The 16396-nt window shown below is 46.5% G+C and overlaps 1 protein-coding gene and 1 pseudogene across 1 annotated transcript; both read left to right on the top strand.

Moving 5' to 3' along the window:
• The first annotated feature begins 315 nt into the window (after positions 1-315).
• LOC118543080 (eppin-like) lies at positions 316-10916 on the top strand. Its single transcript, XM_036103842.2, has 4 exons — positions 316-406; positions 1853-1987; positions 5449-5616; positions 10765-10916. Exons 1-4 carry the CDS (start codon positions 316-318, stop codon positions 10914-10916), a joined length of 546 nt encoding a protein of 181 aa, XP_035959735.2.
• A 4363-nt stretch (positions 10917-15279) lies between these two features.
• Positions 15280-15648, top strand: LOC118543081 (peptidyl-prolyl cis-trans isomerase A pseudogene; annotated as a pseudogene).
• Positions 15649-16396: the final 748 nt, after the last annotated feature.

Genomic DNA, 16396 nt, shown 5'->3' with positions numbered 1-16396 from the left:
GAGTCCTGAGGTCACTTAGAAAGTGAGACAAGTTTTGCCCACTCCCCCTGGTTGACCAGAGGGCCCAGCACAGCCCAGGCTGCTGAGGATCAGGAGCCATGCAATCAAAGACCCTTCCCCAGGACTGTGCACTGTAGATGCCAGCTGGTCACATTGATGATCTCAGGAACTTGGCGTTCCCAGCAGGAAAGGAGGTGTCTGGCTTGACTCCAATTCCCACATCCAAGATACTGACTACTGAAGAAATAGGCTGGACAAAGGCAGCTAGACATTTTCATGTTCTGGAATCACCAGACAGGCCAGCTCTTCTTCAGAATGAAGTCTTCTAGATTTTTGAGCATCCTGGTCTTATGTACCCTTCTAGTGAATGTCCAGGGACCTGGTCTGACTGACTGGATCTTTCCCAGTAAGTACTGGGGCCTCAGCCCTCACCCTGGAGAGAGGGGAGGTTGCTGGGAGGAGGGAACAAGGAATAAGACTCGAGTTGCTTCCCACCATGTTAGCCCTGGTCCCAGGTGGGGACATATTTGGAGTATTTCTTCCAATTTCCCTCTTGATGGAAGATCCCTTCAGTGAATGCAAGATTGCAGACCTGAGGCAACCCCCACTTTCAGTCCCTTTGAAGTGAAGGTCAATTGGGGGTGGAGGGAAGAGTCACAGGATCCAGTTTTATGGGAGGGGCTATAGGAATCTGGGAAGCCTAGTAGACCTTCCCTCACCCCACAACAGAAACAGCCCCCTTTCTCAGGATATCATCTCTATCAACTCCTGATTCTTTCAAATGTAGTCCTATAAAGTATTCTTGCATCCCCAGGGGTGCCTTGCCTTTGGGATATAAGTATCCAGAAGTTTCTTTGAACTGAAGACAGTAATACTTCATGACTATATAGTAATAATGATAATTGCTATCACTTACTGAACATTTAGAAAGTAAGGAATTTGAGAGGTCTGGATTCAGACATAGTGGTTCTACCATTCAGTAGCCATAACCTTGGGCAAGTTATTTAAATTCCATGTGCTTCTGTCTCCTCTGCAAAATGGGGATGTCAGTAGAACTCAATGAGATAGTATTTAAAATGCATAGAAAAGTGCTTGGCTTATGGGAAACAGTTGACAAACATTAATTAACATTGCTATGCATCAGTTCCTATGATTAGAGCTTTACACTTTTTGTCTCATTTCTTCCTCAGTGACTCTGTAAGGCTAAAACAATTTTACAAGTGAAAAACCCAAGGTTCAGAGAGGTGAGTGGTAAGCCAAGAGGTAGAATTTAAAAACCTGACTCTCTGATGCCAGGGTGAGGGATATTAATCACTGTGCAATAGCACCGCCCCCCACCCTGGAGGAACTCCCAAACACTGACTCCTCAAGGAGGCCAAAATGACCAGATTAACTTAGACCAGTGGCTTTCAGTAGGGTGATTTTGCCTTCCAGGGGACATTTGCTATGTCTGGAGACATTTTTGGTTGTTCAACTGGGGAGTGCTGTTGGCATCCAGTGGATAGAGGGCTGGGATGTTGTAAACATCCTACAGTGCACAGGGCAGCCCTCCCCCTCCCATAAATAATGATGAGGCCCTAGGGGCAAGGTTGAGAAATCCTGCCTTAGAGGGGGTGGCACTAGGGGGTGGAACTAGGGACAGGGTAAGAAGGTAGAGAATAAGGGGTGGTCAGAAGGGAAGGTAGTGTAGGCGGTGTTGGGAAATACATGAGAGCACGCTGTGGGAAAGGTCTCCTGTGGATGAACAAAGAGAAAGCAAACTTCCCTGACTCCCCAGAATTGCCTCAGGTTGGGAGAAGTGTGGACACTGTGCCCTCCAACATCCACGGTTGTAAAACTGTCCTTTTCCTAGGGAGATGCCCCAGAATCCGAGAGAAATGTGAATTCAGAGAAAGGGATGTATGTACAAAGGACAAACAGTGCCTGGACAACAGGAAGAAGTGTTGCATCTTCAGCTGTGGAAAAAAATGCTTAGACCTCCACCAAGGTAATATTCAGAGCTTCAGAATAACCAGCCCTTCTGCCCACACCCTCACCTTCTGGCCACGTGGGTGGCATCGTCTCTGCTTTGCTAAGGGCTGGTCTCCGACCAAGATTGCTGGGTTGGGGAGACCTGCAATTTAGAGCCATCTCTGCCCCTGATATTATGTGTGACATTAGATAGTATCCTCATCCTGTCTGGGCCTCAGTTTCCCCAAACAGAAGATGACTGTAGGATTTTACCAGACAGTCTCATGGTTGCTTTTAACTCTTAGGATTTTTTTTGTTTGTTTGTTTGGACTCGTGATCTTCTGACTCCCCAGTTGGCTACTGTTGGCACATTGTTGCTGGAATTGATAATGAAGCTATTGATATTTACAAGCTTTTTGCTGCAGAGAGGCAGCCTCTCTGCTTATTGAAGTCCATCTTAGCCCCAGGAAACCTCCCTCAACTACTCCAGACCGGAGGGCCTTTCCTTTGCTCCTGCAAGCTTAACTCCATGGCCATCTCCTTGGGCTCCAAATAGACTATCAAAGAAACTTTACTCTTCGTTTAACAAATATACATTGAGTGTCTCTGAGACTCATAATAGGATTTGACCAGTATGGTCAGGGAGGTGAGGAAGGCTTCCCTGAGAAAGCAATCTGGAGTTTTGTTCAGAAGGATGGGTAGTAAATTTAGGCATACTGTGGTGGGGTGAAGGGTTTTGCAGGTGCAGGGAATAATATGCACAAAGGCTCAATGGTGGGGCCGGAGGCCAGAGAGCAAGAGTACATATGAGCATGGTAAGAGGGAAAGGATCTTTGGTAGGTAGGGTCTGGTGGCCTAGCATCTCACTTTGATCCAAAGTGATGGACATCCATTGAGGTGGACAGTGATGTGATCATGTTGTTCTTCAAGGATTTCAGGAAGAGAGGATGTGGTAGCTTGGACCAGAGAGGTAGCTGAGGGGATGGAGAGGAGTGGGGTGTGTTTGAAAAGTGTCTAGGAGGTAAAGTAAGCAGGACCTGACACTGGAGCAGAGTGGGTAGGAGGATGGTAAGTTGTTCATTTGCCTACAGGTGAGGGATTCTGAATCCAGGCTCCCTGAGTTCAATTCTTAGCTCTGGTTTTTACCAGCCTGAGCAAATTAACAACTCTCCCCCGCTGTTCCTCAGTTTCCCCAGATAATAAAAGGGCCGGTGTTAAATCCTCCAAGTATGGAGGATCAAATAAGTTGATGCACATGAAGTACTTAGAGCAATGCCTGGCACAATATCCCCAGATGACATATATTAGTTTAAATTATTTGTTATTCTTGACTGGGAGCTCCTAAAGAGTAGAGGCCATGCCTTTTCTTTGTCTCTTAAAGCATCTTGCACACAGTAGGTGCTCAATGAGTGGCTTATTTAATTCAGGTCAGGATGCATTTGGTTTTACCCTCAACATTCTGCATGATCGTATACTGAGCCAGACCACCTGCTAGGAATGGGGCTCCAAGATGAAATCAGACACAATCTCTGCTCCCTTGGAAGCTCACAACCTCATGGAGGAGACTGAGGATGTAAACCAGTGACAATCATGCACATGAGATCAGAAGCATGGTGGAACAATGCAGGATTGGTCCAGGCACCTGTAGGGGTATGGGGTGTATATGGAGTCAGTGACATCACAGAGGAGCTGATGTCTGAGGTTTTGAAGGAAGAGTGGGAGTGTCACTAATGAACAGCAGCAGGGTGGGCAGAGGGAATGCAGAGTGAAAGGTGTAGATGTGTGGGATAGCAAAGGGTGTTGAATATTGCAGGAGCATGTACCACAAATGGTACTGTGGTGGGGGGTGGGGCAGAACCACAAGCAGGAGCCAGCCTACAAAGAGCCTGTGAGTCATGGGAAGACTTGCCACGAAGTCAAGGTCTTAGCTGTGGAATTATGTGATCAGCTTTGTTTCAGGTTCATTAGGTCCTTCCCTCTGGTGGGCAGCATGAAGGATTGATTGGAGGTGCTAGGGACAGGGGCAGGAGATCAGTTCCAGGCTATCCCAACAGCCCAGGCATGAGACACTGAAGATTAAAGAGAGTGGCAGAGAAGTAAGCCAGGAGTTTTCCCTTGAGAAACTCAGAGTTTAGTTCAGATCTGAATTCATTTGCTAGGGCTGCTATAACAAAGGACCACAAACTTGGTGGCTGAAACAACAGAAATGCATTGTCTCAAGGTCTGCAGGCTACAAGCCCAAGGTCAAGTGTTGGCAAGGCAGGTTCTTTCTCAGGTTATCAGGAGAGCATCTGTTCCATGCCTCTCCCCTAACTTGTGGTGGTGTGCTGGCAATCTTTGGCAGTCCCGGCTTGTAGACATATACCTTCAGCTTCACCTGGTGTTCTCTCTCTCTCTCTTTCTCTCTCTCTGTGTCCAAATTTCCCCTTTCTATAAGAAGACCAATCATATTGGATTAGGCATGCATCCTCCTCCAGGATGACTCATCCTAAATAATTACATCTGCCACAACTCTATTTCCAAATAGGATCACATTCTGAAGTACTGAGGGTTAGAACTTCCCGGGAAACAAACTGAGGGTTTCAGAGGGGAGGGGGGTGAGGAGATGGGGTAACAGGGTGATGGGTATTAAGGAGGGCATGTGTTGTGATGAGCACTGTGTGTTATATGCAACTAATGAATCATTGAACACTACATCAAAAACTAATGATGTACTATACAGTGGCTAACTGAACATAATAAAAAAATAATAAAAAACAAAACAAAACAAAAAACATATGAATGGGCGTGGGGTGGGTAGGGAGAGACACAATTCAACCTATCACAGGACTGAAGCTAACTGCAAGATGAAAGGTGCTTGGCCATCTAAAAAACTAGCCCCTGCCTTCCCTGCCCTACTTGCCTTTTACTCGTGATCCCAGATTCTCTCTTCCTGGCATGGTTTGCAGGGCAGAGTATGTGGCTTATATTTTGTCATTTTCAAGGCACTTATATCTTTTATCCATTCAGGGCGTATTTATTGAGCAGCTTTTCTCTGCCAGGCACTGTGCTAAAAGCTGCACATTCAGGTCCATGAGGGCAGTCTCACTTGTACCTTAGGACAGCCCTGTGCCACTAGCAGAGTGGGATGTTGCATTCCCATTTTCCAGAAGAGGAAGTCAAGGACAAGACAGGTAACAGGGGAGGTCGATATGCACACACTGAATTGGGAGCAGAGCCTTGAAATCAGTCTCCTCACTCTCAGGGAAGAAAATGGGGACAGTGACCATGAGGAATGGGGAAGACGGACATTCTCCAGGCCTGCAGACACCCTAACAGCTCTGCTCTGGGGTCTCCCTGCAATGTATACCATACTCCAGTGGAGCTGGGCTCCTGAGGTGTGATAAGGGGGAAAGAGCCTGCTCCATTCCATGTCTGGTGGTTTGCAGGGGTAACAATGTCAGCTGCTTTCTCGAGGGGTGGGCACTCGTATTGCTCAAGCCTGGGGTCTCCCTACAGACATATGCACCATGCCCAAAGAACCTGGCCCTTGCATGGCATTTTTTCATCGTTGGTGGTACGATAAGGAGAAGAATACCTGCTCCAGGTTCATCTATGGTGGCTGCAAAGGAAACAACAACAATTTCCAGTCCAAAGCCATGTGCCAGAACATGTGCCCCAGCAATCGTGAGTCCCTGGGGCGTCCTGTCCTCACTAGGGCCCTGCCAGCAGACCTGTGTGTAGCTGCTTTGTTCAGGCATGGCCACAGCCTTGGCAGGCCAGGTGCTGGCAGAGCCAGCTCCACTTGGGAGGTGAGCATGCACCTGGCAGAGGGATGGACAGCGGCATTCTGGGAACTGAGGTTGGGAAGGGATATGCTCATGATCAAAGCTGGCAAGTATGAGGGGTGGAGGGAGCATACATACATGGTGAAATCCCAGAGACCAGCTCCACAGAGGTCACAGGACATCCAGCCTAGTGTTGGATCGCCAGCACTCTATCCCAACCACATCCTGTTTCTCCTGTAAGGAGGAAAGCTATAGCTCCCCGGAGAAAACCCACTTTGTTTTTGCCTCCTGTGCAAAGATGAATGAGCGTCACTTCAAGACTCGCTCTGAAGATAAGCTGAGCCCAAGATGCTTAGCGGGTCCTGTCCTACATTCTCACCAGGCTCCTAACTGTCAGTGCATAAGGATGCACCTGAACAACCGCCAGGAGTTGGCTCGTGATCCAAAGCTCTGTCCATGCACCTGACCGATGCTCCACGTTGGCGTCCACTCTTCCACTCCACATTCCAAGGGCTCGGCTCTTCTCCAAACAGAGCCCTGGGATCTGCATTCCCCTTTCTCTAGCTCAGCCTCATTTCACACATGGTATCATTCTCTTTTGATCTCATCTCTATGCTTCTTTCCTTTATGTCTGATGTCTAGAGCTTCCTGTCTATACCTGCATAGCTCCCAGGTTTCCCCAATAAAGTACTCTGTTTAGTCCTCTGCCTCTGTGGCTGAATAATTCATATCTGTTGGTACATTACACTTTGCAGAGAGTAAAGGGTCATTGAGGCTCTTGTGACACAATTAAAGGGAGTGAGAACTGTCAGAACCTTGAGAGTTGAGAGCTCCAGGGACATTGTTATCCTCCTCTGTTTCTTAAAAAAATTGTAAGACCCTTTTAAGACAAGGGTCTATGGGCATTGCCTTAGTTTGGATCCCCCAGAAACCAATCCTAGGACAATGACATGGGTAGAGGAGTTTACTTGGGAGATCTCTCAATACACACAAGGTGGGGATGGGGTAGGTGATACAGGCAAGAGAGGAGTGTATCATGATTATGATTATGGTTACCATGGGGGCAAACTGCAGCTTACTCCCCCTGGGACCTTCTAAGGAACCCTGTAAAACATGTGTCCAAATGTCTGCATTCATCTCCAGTGATGGGGCAGCTGAGGCATTTATTCATTATTTCCCATCCCCTCCTGGATACCTGGGCCTATGAAACCCCTTTCTCCTCCAGATTATTCCCCACACAAGCTGAGCAAGCTGTCAGGGAGCCAGAGAAAACCCACAGCACAGAAGTAGAGACTCTGACACTTAAAGTGGGAAGCTATCACTGTGCACTGGCCACAACAAGGAGCAAAGAACTAACACAAGATACACTGTGGATGAACCTCAAAAGCATTAGGTGATGCAAAAAAAGCCAGACAGGAAAGGTCATATACTATATGATTCCATTTATATGACATATCCAGAATAGGTAGATCCATAGAAATAGAAAGTAGGTTACTGGTTGCCAGGGGCAGGATTAGGCTGGGGAAAATAGTGACTGCTAATAGGTAGAGATTGTCCTTTTTTTTTTTTTTTTTTTTAGTTTTATTTCTTTAAGTAATCTCTACACCAGAGGTGGGGCTCAAGCTCCCAAGATCAAGAGTTGCATGGTCTTCTGACTGAGCCAGCCAGGTGCCCCTAAGGTTTTCTTCTGGAGTGATAAAAATATTGTGGAACTAATAAAGGTGATGGTTACACAACATTGTGAAGGCCCTTAAAAGCCTCTGATCTGGAGAAGTGTCTGTTCATGTCTTCTGCTCATTTTTTGACTTGATTATTTGTTTTTTGGGTGTTGAGTTTGAGAAGTTCTTTATAGATCTTGGATATCTTGGGTATCAGCCCTTATCTGTAGTGCCATTTGCAAATATCTTCTCCCAGACACATGAAAACATATTCATCATCATTAGCCATCAGGGAAATTCAAATCAAAACCACATTGAGATACCACCTTACACTAGAATGGCAAAAATTGACAAGGCAAGAAACAACAAATGTTGGAGAGGTTGTGGAGAAAGGGGAACCCTCTTACAGTGTTGCTGGGAATGCAAGCTGGTACAGCCACTTTGGAAAACAGTGTGGAGGTTCCTCAAAAAGTTAAAAATAGAGCTACCCTATGACCCAGCAATTGCACTATTGGGCATTTACTCCAAAGATACAGATGTAGTGAAAAGAAGGGCCACATGCCCCCCAATGTTCATAGCAGCAATGTCCACAATAGCCAAACTGTAGAAAGAGCTGAGATGCCCTTCAACAGATGAATGGATAAAGAAGATGTGGTCCATATATACAATGGAATATTCCTCAGCCATCAGAAAAGATGAATACCCAACTTTTGCATCAACATGGATGGGACTGGTGGAGATTATACTAAGTGAAATAAGTCAAGCAGAGAAAGTCAATTATCATATGGTTTCATGTATTTGTGGAACATAAGGAATAGCATGGAGGACATTAGGAGACGGAAGGGAAAAATGAAGGTGGGGAAATCAGAGGGGGAGAGGAACCATGAGAGACTATGGACTCCGGGAATCAAACTGAGGGTTTTAGAGGGGAGGGGGGTGGAAGGATGGGTTAGCTCGGTGATGGGTATTAAGGATGGGTATCGAATGGAGCACTGGATGTTATAGGCAAACAATGAATCATGGAACACTACATCAAAAACTAATGATGTACTGTATGGTGACTAACATAACATAAAAAAAAAAAGCCTCTGATCTGTCCACTTAAAAATGGTTAATCTTATCTGATATTAATTCCACTTCATTTTTAAAAATGGTTAGAAAAAAATGTGCACTAGAACTGTCTCCCACAGCTGCAGGTGAAATCAGAGGCAAGCCAAGAACATGTCTTATTAACACTTCACACCTTAAGTTGGAAAGTTCAGAGAAGAATCTTCATGCCCCATGGTTGTCCCAGGTCATAACTGATATTTAGTATTTCCTCCTGCATCACCCATTCCAAATTGCACCCAATGATAGAGGCTCTCCATTAGCTCTGGCATCCTCTCCTGCTTTCAGAGCACCATGATCCTGACACACACTCTCAGAAGATTTGGTTCAACCTGGGATCAACCTGTCTCCTCCAGACCACGTGCTACTCATGGTAACATCTTTACTTTTTGACGATGGTTAAGGAAAAGGGGTGGCCCAAAGAGAAGAAAAAGGAGGACAGAAGGGAAATGAAGGGCAGGGAGACTCACAGGAAAAGAGAAAAAGGCAGGCACAGAGTTAAAGGAGGAGGCGCAGAGAGAAGGAAAATAAACAGTGTGAGAAAAAGAAGCAGACAGACAAGTAGACATATCAGGAGAGGTGTAAGATTGGAAAGAAGAGAGCTGGGATATTCTTGATCTCTAAACTCCCCCTGGAAAATGGAAGATGCTGAAATTGAACATTCCCTTCTCCGAGGGAGTCTAGAAGTCCCAGACAAGTTTTGCCCCCTCTCCCTGGCTGACCAGAGAGCCAGAGAGCCTCAGCGAGCTGAGAAGTAGAAGCTGCCTGTCAAGAGCCCTTTCCCCCAGGGTCGGTGCTGTGGGTGTCAGCTACTCCCACTGATGGCCTCGGGGACTTGGCGTTCCCCAGCAGAGGGAGTGTGGCTGGCTTGTCTTCAGTGATATGTGGCTCCTGTGCCAGGGCAGCCAAAGCTCAGCAGCAGAAGTTACTGAGGAGCAGTTCCTAATTTTGGTGCCACCAGCCAGGCCAGTAGCTCTTAAAATGGGGCTCTTGGGTCTTCTGCCAGTCCTGGCACTCTTCATCCTCTTGGGGGGAGTCCAGGAACCTGAGCTGGTTGAGGGGTTCTTTGGCAGTAAGTATTGGGGACTAGGTCCTCCCAGTGGAGACATGGAAGTTGCTGGGAGGGAGGAACAAAGAATTCTACGGATGAGGAACACCTCCCCCACTCAGCCTGGGGTCCTAGGTGGGAGAAAGGGAGATATTCACAGTCCTTCTCTCAGCCCCCTACCATCTAGTAAGATGCCTTCTGTGAGTAAGAACCCGAGTCTCTAGCAACAGACTCCCCACTATTGTTATGAGAGGGATTCCTTCTGGAGGTGCCTGGACCTGGAGCTCATGAGATGGACTAAAGGTGCTGGGACTTTATGGGCCTTTCCTGCAAGAAAGGTCCCTCATCCTAGCACCACCCTCAGCAACTTTGAATCTTCCAGTTGCAGCCCCCAAAAGTCTCCCCACACCCACACCCCCAGAGGGCCCTTGCCTGTGGAGTAAAGAATGGTCTCTTGAAGTCCCTCAGAATGCCGAGATATGAAGACCCCCATAAGTAGCAGCTAAAATACACTGAGCACTCAGCAGTGAAACCATACATTGCAGGTTCAAATCCTGGCTCCTCTCCTTAGTAACTGTGTGACCTTGGCGAAATTCACATAACCTCCCTGTGCTCCAGATTCCTCTGTTTATAAAATGTGGATATTGATAGGACTCACCCATAGAAATGCCACAAGGATTAAGGAGAAGAGAACAAGTCCACAGTAAGCACCTCGTTAATATTAGTTATCATTATTATGCCCCAGGCCGCCTGACAATGGCTTCCAAGTTTTGTCACCTAATCCTCCAAACAACGCTATAGGCAAATGAAAGAATCAAGGTCCAAAGATGGTGCCTGCCATACCAACGGTGGCACAGAATTCAAAAGCCCAGGCATCTGACTCCACATATGGAGATCTCAGTCACCTAGAAGAGTGCTAGCACCCTCGCCCCCACCCAGGGAACATCCAAATACAGGAAGGCCAAGTGACCAGAATAGTCCGAGGGGAGAGCATCCTTCTCCCTGAAACCTCATGGTTGGTGGGGATGGGAGTAGGGCTGTGTTTAGGGACTAGATGGGGAGTCATTATGAGGTTGGGAGTGGGGCCAGAGCTGTGAAAATCTGGAGTCCTCCAAAGGTCACTACTTTCTGGAGACGATGAAGCGAGAAAAGTCTTCTCTAACTCTGCAGTGTAGCCCTGGGCCTGGCAATGGAGGGTTCTGGCCTTCCTTCTTCCCTCTTTTCCCTCCCTCAGAGAGGTGTCCCCGGATGAGAGTACCATGTGGTTATACAGAAATCGACCAGTGCACGAAGAACAAACCATGCCCTGGGAAGATGAAGTGTTGCAATTTTAACTGTGGAAAGAAATGTTTAGACTTCAGTGAAGGTAACATACAAACCCCCTGAACTTTCCAGTGCCCTCCCTCCTGACCCCCACTCTCTGCCCATCTGCACCAACAGCGTCGGACCTCTCCCCTGGTTCCCTGATGGCTGGTCTCTGACCAAGAATCTGGGTGCCTCTTCTACTTGACCCAAATCCTAGCAGTGCTGGACTGGGGTGGGGTTTATTTCATTTCTGCCCCTGCTCAGGTATAATGTGAGTAACAGAGTTTTTGCTTTATGGGCTTTAGTTTCCCCATTTGTAAGAAAGATGTAGGCATTAGACCACCACATGGTTTCTTGGCTATTCTTCTGTGATCCTCTGAGGTGTCAAGTTCCCACTGAAGTCCCATCAAATGCCAGCATGGTGTCAGGTGATATGATAGCTATAAGAAACAGGTATATGATTTATAGTTCTTGGCTTTCCCCATCCCCCCAGGCTTCTCTGTCATATAAATCCAGGATGCCTTCTCTAACCATTTTTTACCTCTTCCACTCTTTCCTCTGTGCCCATATAATTGAACTCTAAAGAGGACCATCAAGGACCATTCATTCATTCACTCATTCAACAAATATTTACTGGCGCCCCTTACACTCATGATGGGCCCCACTTGCTCAATATAGGCCAGGGGAGGCAAGAAAGGTTTTCCTCAGAAAAAAAGATCTATGATTTAAGATCTGAAAGATGGGCAGTAAGTAGGCAAAAATTGGAAGGAAGAGCTTTCCAGGCACAGCAAATAGCATGTGCAAAGGCCCTGTGTGAGGAGACAGCAGGCTCAGGCCTAGAAAGTCCAGAGACCAGAGAGTGAGCATGCTTGCGGTAAGAGAGAGAAATATCAGGATGGTGAGGCCATGATAGGTAGGCAAGGTTCTGACAAGGCAGGGTCTTGCTGGCCAGATTAAGGGGTCTGGTCTTGATCCTAAGAGCAACAGAATATCTACATTCAAATCCCTTGCCATCTTATGTGATCTTAGGGAAGTTACTTAGCCTCTCTTAACTTCAGTTTCCTCATCTGCAAAATGAGGACAATAAGAGGACCTACCTCCTCAGGTTATATGTCAATATATGTCAAGTGCTAAGAACTTTAATAAATGCTGTTGTTGTTGTGCTTCAGACTATGAGGTTCTAAACAACTTTATTTGTACCTCATAGTACTATGCACAAAACAGTTGCCCATTAAGTATTTCTCGAAGTTCAGGATACATTTGGTTTTGTACTGTGAACATTCTTGAAGCATGTCTCAGTGCCAGATTACCTGCTAGGAACTGGTGTACCAAGATGACGTAATGTGCAAACCTCACTTGCTGATGGAGGAGTCAGAAAATATGAACAAATAATTACACGAAAGAGATCAATGTGTGGGTAAGATTGAAAAGCAATAAAGAAAAGCAAACGGTGAAGAACGGAGCCAGGAGAGACATTATAGAAGAGCTTGATGTGTGGGAGTGTTTTGAGGAATGAATAGGAGTACACCTAGTAAGCAAGAGAGGGGTGGACACTCCAGGCATGTGCAGAAGCATAGATAAGTGTAACAGCATAATATTTTTTAGCAAGTTCATGCTGCTCTAAAAATATCATGCTCTTTCATTCTTCCAAGCTTTTGCACACACCTGGAATATTCTCTAGCAAGGCAGGCACCCAAGCAATACAGATTTGCCATCTCCTTGCAGACATATGCAGTTTGCCAATGGATATTGGCCCCTGCTTGGCCCGCATTCCACGCTGGTGGTACAATAAGGAAATCAAAAGCTGCTCTAGATTCGACTATGGTGGTTGCAATGGGAACAGTAACAACTTCCAATCTAAAGCTGTCTGCAGGGCCATCTGCCAGGAAATATGTAAGTCTCAGGGGTCCCATCTCCCATGCTCACCTGCACAGGTGGGAGGTCTGGGTGTTGGTTGGCCCATTCCAGGAAGTTAGCAGGCCTGGGGTCGATAGAACCAGTCCTTGCAGAGGGGTAAATAGGAGATGCTTTGGGAAAGAGAAGGTGGGAAGAAGAGCAGTAGTCAAAGGGAAATCAGCAAGTATGAGATGGATAGGGGGTGCAGAACGAGGAAGCAGAGGGGTGGAGTGTCCAAGATGATGTCAGAAGAAGGCCCAGTGAACCAGCCCAGTGCTGGGCACCCATCACCCAATCTCTTCATTTTCCTTCTTAAGGTGATTAGAGCCAGGACAACCACATGCTTTATTGATCAAACTAAGAAACTTTTGAGAGCGAAAGGGGATGCCATTAATTATTACATTGGGACAACAGGTTTAAACTGGCACTTGACTGGAAAAACCAGAGCACACAAGCACCCTGAGGCCCCAAATCGCTCCACTTCTGGTTTCTCTTCCTGTGAAAAGATATAAAAATGACCCCATCTCCTTTGTTCCATTAACTACAAGATTTGGTTCCTGAGATGAGTAGGGCCCAAGCATCTCATCCTTTTCTGTTCTGCTATCTTGCAGAGTCACCATCTCCCTCAATAGGATAAAAGGAACTGGAACAACCTCCAGAATTTGGCTCATAATTCAGGGCTCTCTCCATGTGTGCCTGACTGATGCTTCATATCAGCTTCCTCTGGCCAAATCTCAGCTGCCAAGACATTGACTGTTCCAAAAACCAAACCCCAGGATTTGCTTACTCCCTTTCCTCCAGCCCAGCTTCTCTTCAAACACAATGCCCTTCACCCTTTAACGCTTTCTCAGTGTCTGATCCTATCTCTTCACTCTTACGGTACCTGTGTATGCTTCAGAAGCCTCCAGTTTCCCTAATAAAGTGTTCTGTAGGTCTGATATTTCTGAGAATGAATAATTCACATCTACTCCCTCTGTGCAGTGTTTGCAAAACAAGAAATCGTTGGGTCTTCCAGTGACACCAAAAGAGAAAAGTATGGAAATCCTGCAAATTGGGAACTCTGATGATGCTGTGGCCCTGGTAAAATTGTCATGAAATGCTTAGAATGGAACCAGGTTTGCTCAAGTGAGGGACCATGAGGCTTGAGCTCCATTAACTTGATGGGAGATCCATCTCCAAAAAGGCTGTGGGCTTGTTTCCTGAGCTTTCAATAAAGGATACACTTCCAGAGTCCAGCACAGACACTACAAAATAGAAGATAACTGGGGAGAGACATGAAAGGAGGAGATGGGGCAGCAAAGAAGAGATGCAGAGGAAGGGAGAAGAGAGAAGGATGGAGGAGGAAAAGATACTGAATGATGGCACAGTTTTAAAGCAGGGACCTACAATTCTTTCACTCACTTCAGTCTAGAGGTAGAGTCCATGGAGTCCATGGCCCCTCCCTTTGAATCTCGGCAAACTGTGGGACTGCTTTGACTAGTAGAGTAAAGCCAGATGATGCTGTGTGACCTCCAAGGTTAGGCCAGAAAAAGTGTACTCCATCCTTTTAGGATGCTTTTTTGGGCTGGGGGGCGGGGGTGTGAGGTAGCTGCCATGTAAGAGGTCCAGTTACACTGAGACAACCATGCTGGGGAGGCCCAAGCATGTGCTCTGGTTGGCAGCCCCAGACAAGATCTACCTGAGAGCCAGCGTCAGTTCCCAGCCATGTGAATGAGCTTCCAGCCCAGCAGAGCTTCAGATGACTGTGGCCCCAGCAGACATCTGACTACAACCGAGTGAAGACTCTAGGAGAGAACCACCGAGTTCATTCCCTCCCAAATTGCTCAGCCACAAAATGGTGAGAAATAGAAAATATTCTGGGAAATTTTATTCACAGCAATAGGTAGGTAATTGGAACAGATGGGAAGGAAGTGAAAGGAAGAGGAGAGGCAAGGAGGGGAGGGATAGAGGAGAGGAATGGCACAGAGAAGTCAAGGGGAAGGAATACTTTTGGGGAAGGTCGGCCAAGGGAATGGGCAGGATCAGAAGGTGCCAGACTTAAAGAGGGGGCCCCACAGAGGAGGCTTGGCCACCACAGCACACCAAAACCTGGATGTATTTTTTAAATGAATTCATTGTCTGGTATAACTTGAATCAAGAGGCTCTAACAAGGGTCTGGGATCCACTTACTGTTGAGTAAGTCCTTTCCTCTCCATGTCTCTGTTTCTCTCTCTTTAAAAAGGGTAGGTTAAACTGATGAGTATTTCTGAAAGTGCTGTTAGCAAACACCTCCTTTATAATTAGTTGGGGTGGGGAGGGGCTATCTAAAATACAGGTCCTCAAGGAACTGCAGATGCTGCTGCCCAGGAGCAGCCTGCCCCACCCAGCTACAGTCAACCCCATCATGTTTTTCAACATGGCTGTGGATGGTGAGCCCTTGGTTTGGGTCTCCTTCCAGCTGTTTGCAGGCAAAGTTCCAAAGACAACAGAGAATTTTAGTGCTCTGAGCACTGGGGAGAAAGGATTTGGTTATAAAGTTTCCTGCTCTCATAGAATTATTCCAGGATTTATGTGCTAGGGTGGTGACGTCGGTTGCCATAATGGCGCTGGTGGCTAGGCCATCTGTGGGGAGAAATTTGATGATGAAAATTTCATCTTGAAGCACATGGGGCCTGGCATCTTGTCCATGGCAAATGCTGGACCCAACACAAACAGTTCCCAGTTTTTCATCTGTACTGCCAAGACTGAGTGGTTGGATGGCAAGCATGTGGTCTTTAGCAAGGTCAAAGAAGGCATGAATATTGTGGAAGCCATGGAGCACTTTGGGTCCAGGAATGGGAAGACCAGCAAGAAGGTCACCATTGCTGACTGTGGGCAAATCTAATAAATTTGACTTGTGTTTTATCTTAACTACCAGACCATTCCTTCTGTAGCTCAGGAGAGCACCCCCTCGCCCCCACCTGCTTGAAATATCCCATAATCTTTGTGCTCTCACTGCAGTTCTATGGTTTCCATGTTTTCCTTACTCCCCTCCAGTCTAGTTGGATTGCATAATTAATATGATTATGAAATAAAAACTAAACAACAACAAAAAAATAAAAATAAAAGATGGGTCCTCCAGATCCCATAAATATGCATTTTTTAACAAGTACAGCCAAGTGATTTTAAAGTTTCAGAACCTGTGGATTGGATGATATTTAAGGGCCAAGCCATCAGTGGGGGAAAAAATAATAAAGGCTTAATGAGTCTATTGGTGTCTTCTCCTTGTATAGAAGGACATCAGGAGAAAATGTTAGAATCGTTAAATGTGGGGATGATCAGGGAAAGTTTGTGCAGAAGACCCCAAAGTCCTGCTAGTCTGGCAGTTTTGCAGAGTGACCATCTAGCCAAGTGGTCCCCGTGTTTGCATCTCCTTCATTTACATGGCTCTTGCCTCCACACATCTGTGAGAGTTAGTCTGTTCTCCCAGGAAGCATGTCTTTGTGCATCTTTATGATCCAGACCAAATTTGCAACAAGTCATCACTGGTCTGCATCCTGTGTGAAGAGGGAAATAGGAGGAGCACTTATCTGGGAATACAAATATCCAAATACAAATCCCAACTTTGCCCCTAGTTGAAGTATGAGCTAATTGGCACAGGGTAGGGTGGAGGGATGCTTCTCTCAGGACCTCAGTCTCCTATCCAT

Source organism: Halichoerus grypus, chromosome 10 (genome assembly GCF_964656455.1).
Source record: "Halichoerus grypus chromosome 10, mHalGry1.hap1.1, whole genome shotgun sequence".
NCBI lineage: Eukaryota > Metazoa > Chordata > Mammalia > Carnivora > Phocidae > Halichoerus > Halichoerus grypus.
The sequence above is the reverse complement of the archived record's forward strand: the minus strand, read 5'-3'. Positions and strand labels throughout refer to the sequence as shown.

Excerpts from the sequence above, each read along its gene's own strand:
- LOC118543080 (XM_036103842.2), top strand. The coding sequence starts at position 316 with ATGAAGTCTTCTAGATTTTTGAGCATCCTGGTCTTATGTACCCTTCTA. Across the intron at positions 407-1,852 it reads GACTGACTGGATCTTTCCCA|GGAGATGCCCCAGAATCCGA; the intron begins GTAAGTACTGGG and ends TCCTTTTCCTAG. Across the intron at positions 5,617-10,764 it reads GAACATGTGCCCCAGCAATC|AGAGGTGTCCCCGGATGAGA; the intron begins GTGAGTCCCTGG and ends TCCCTCCCTCAG.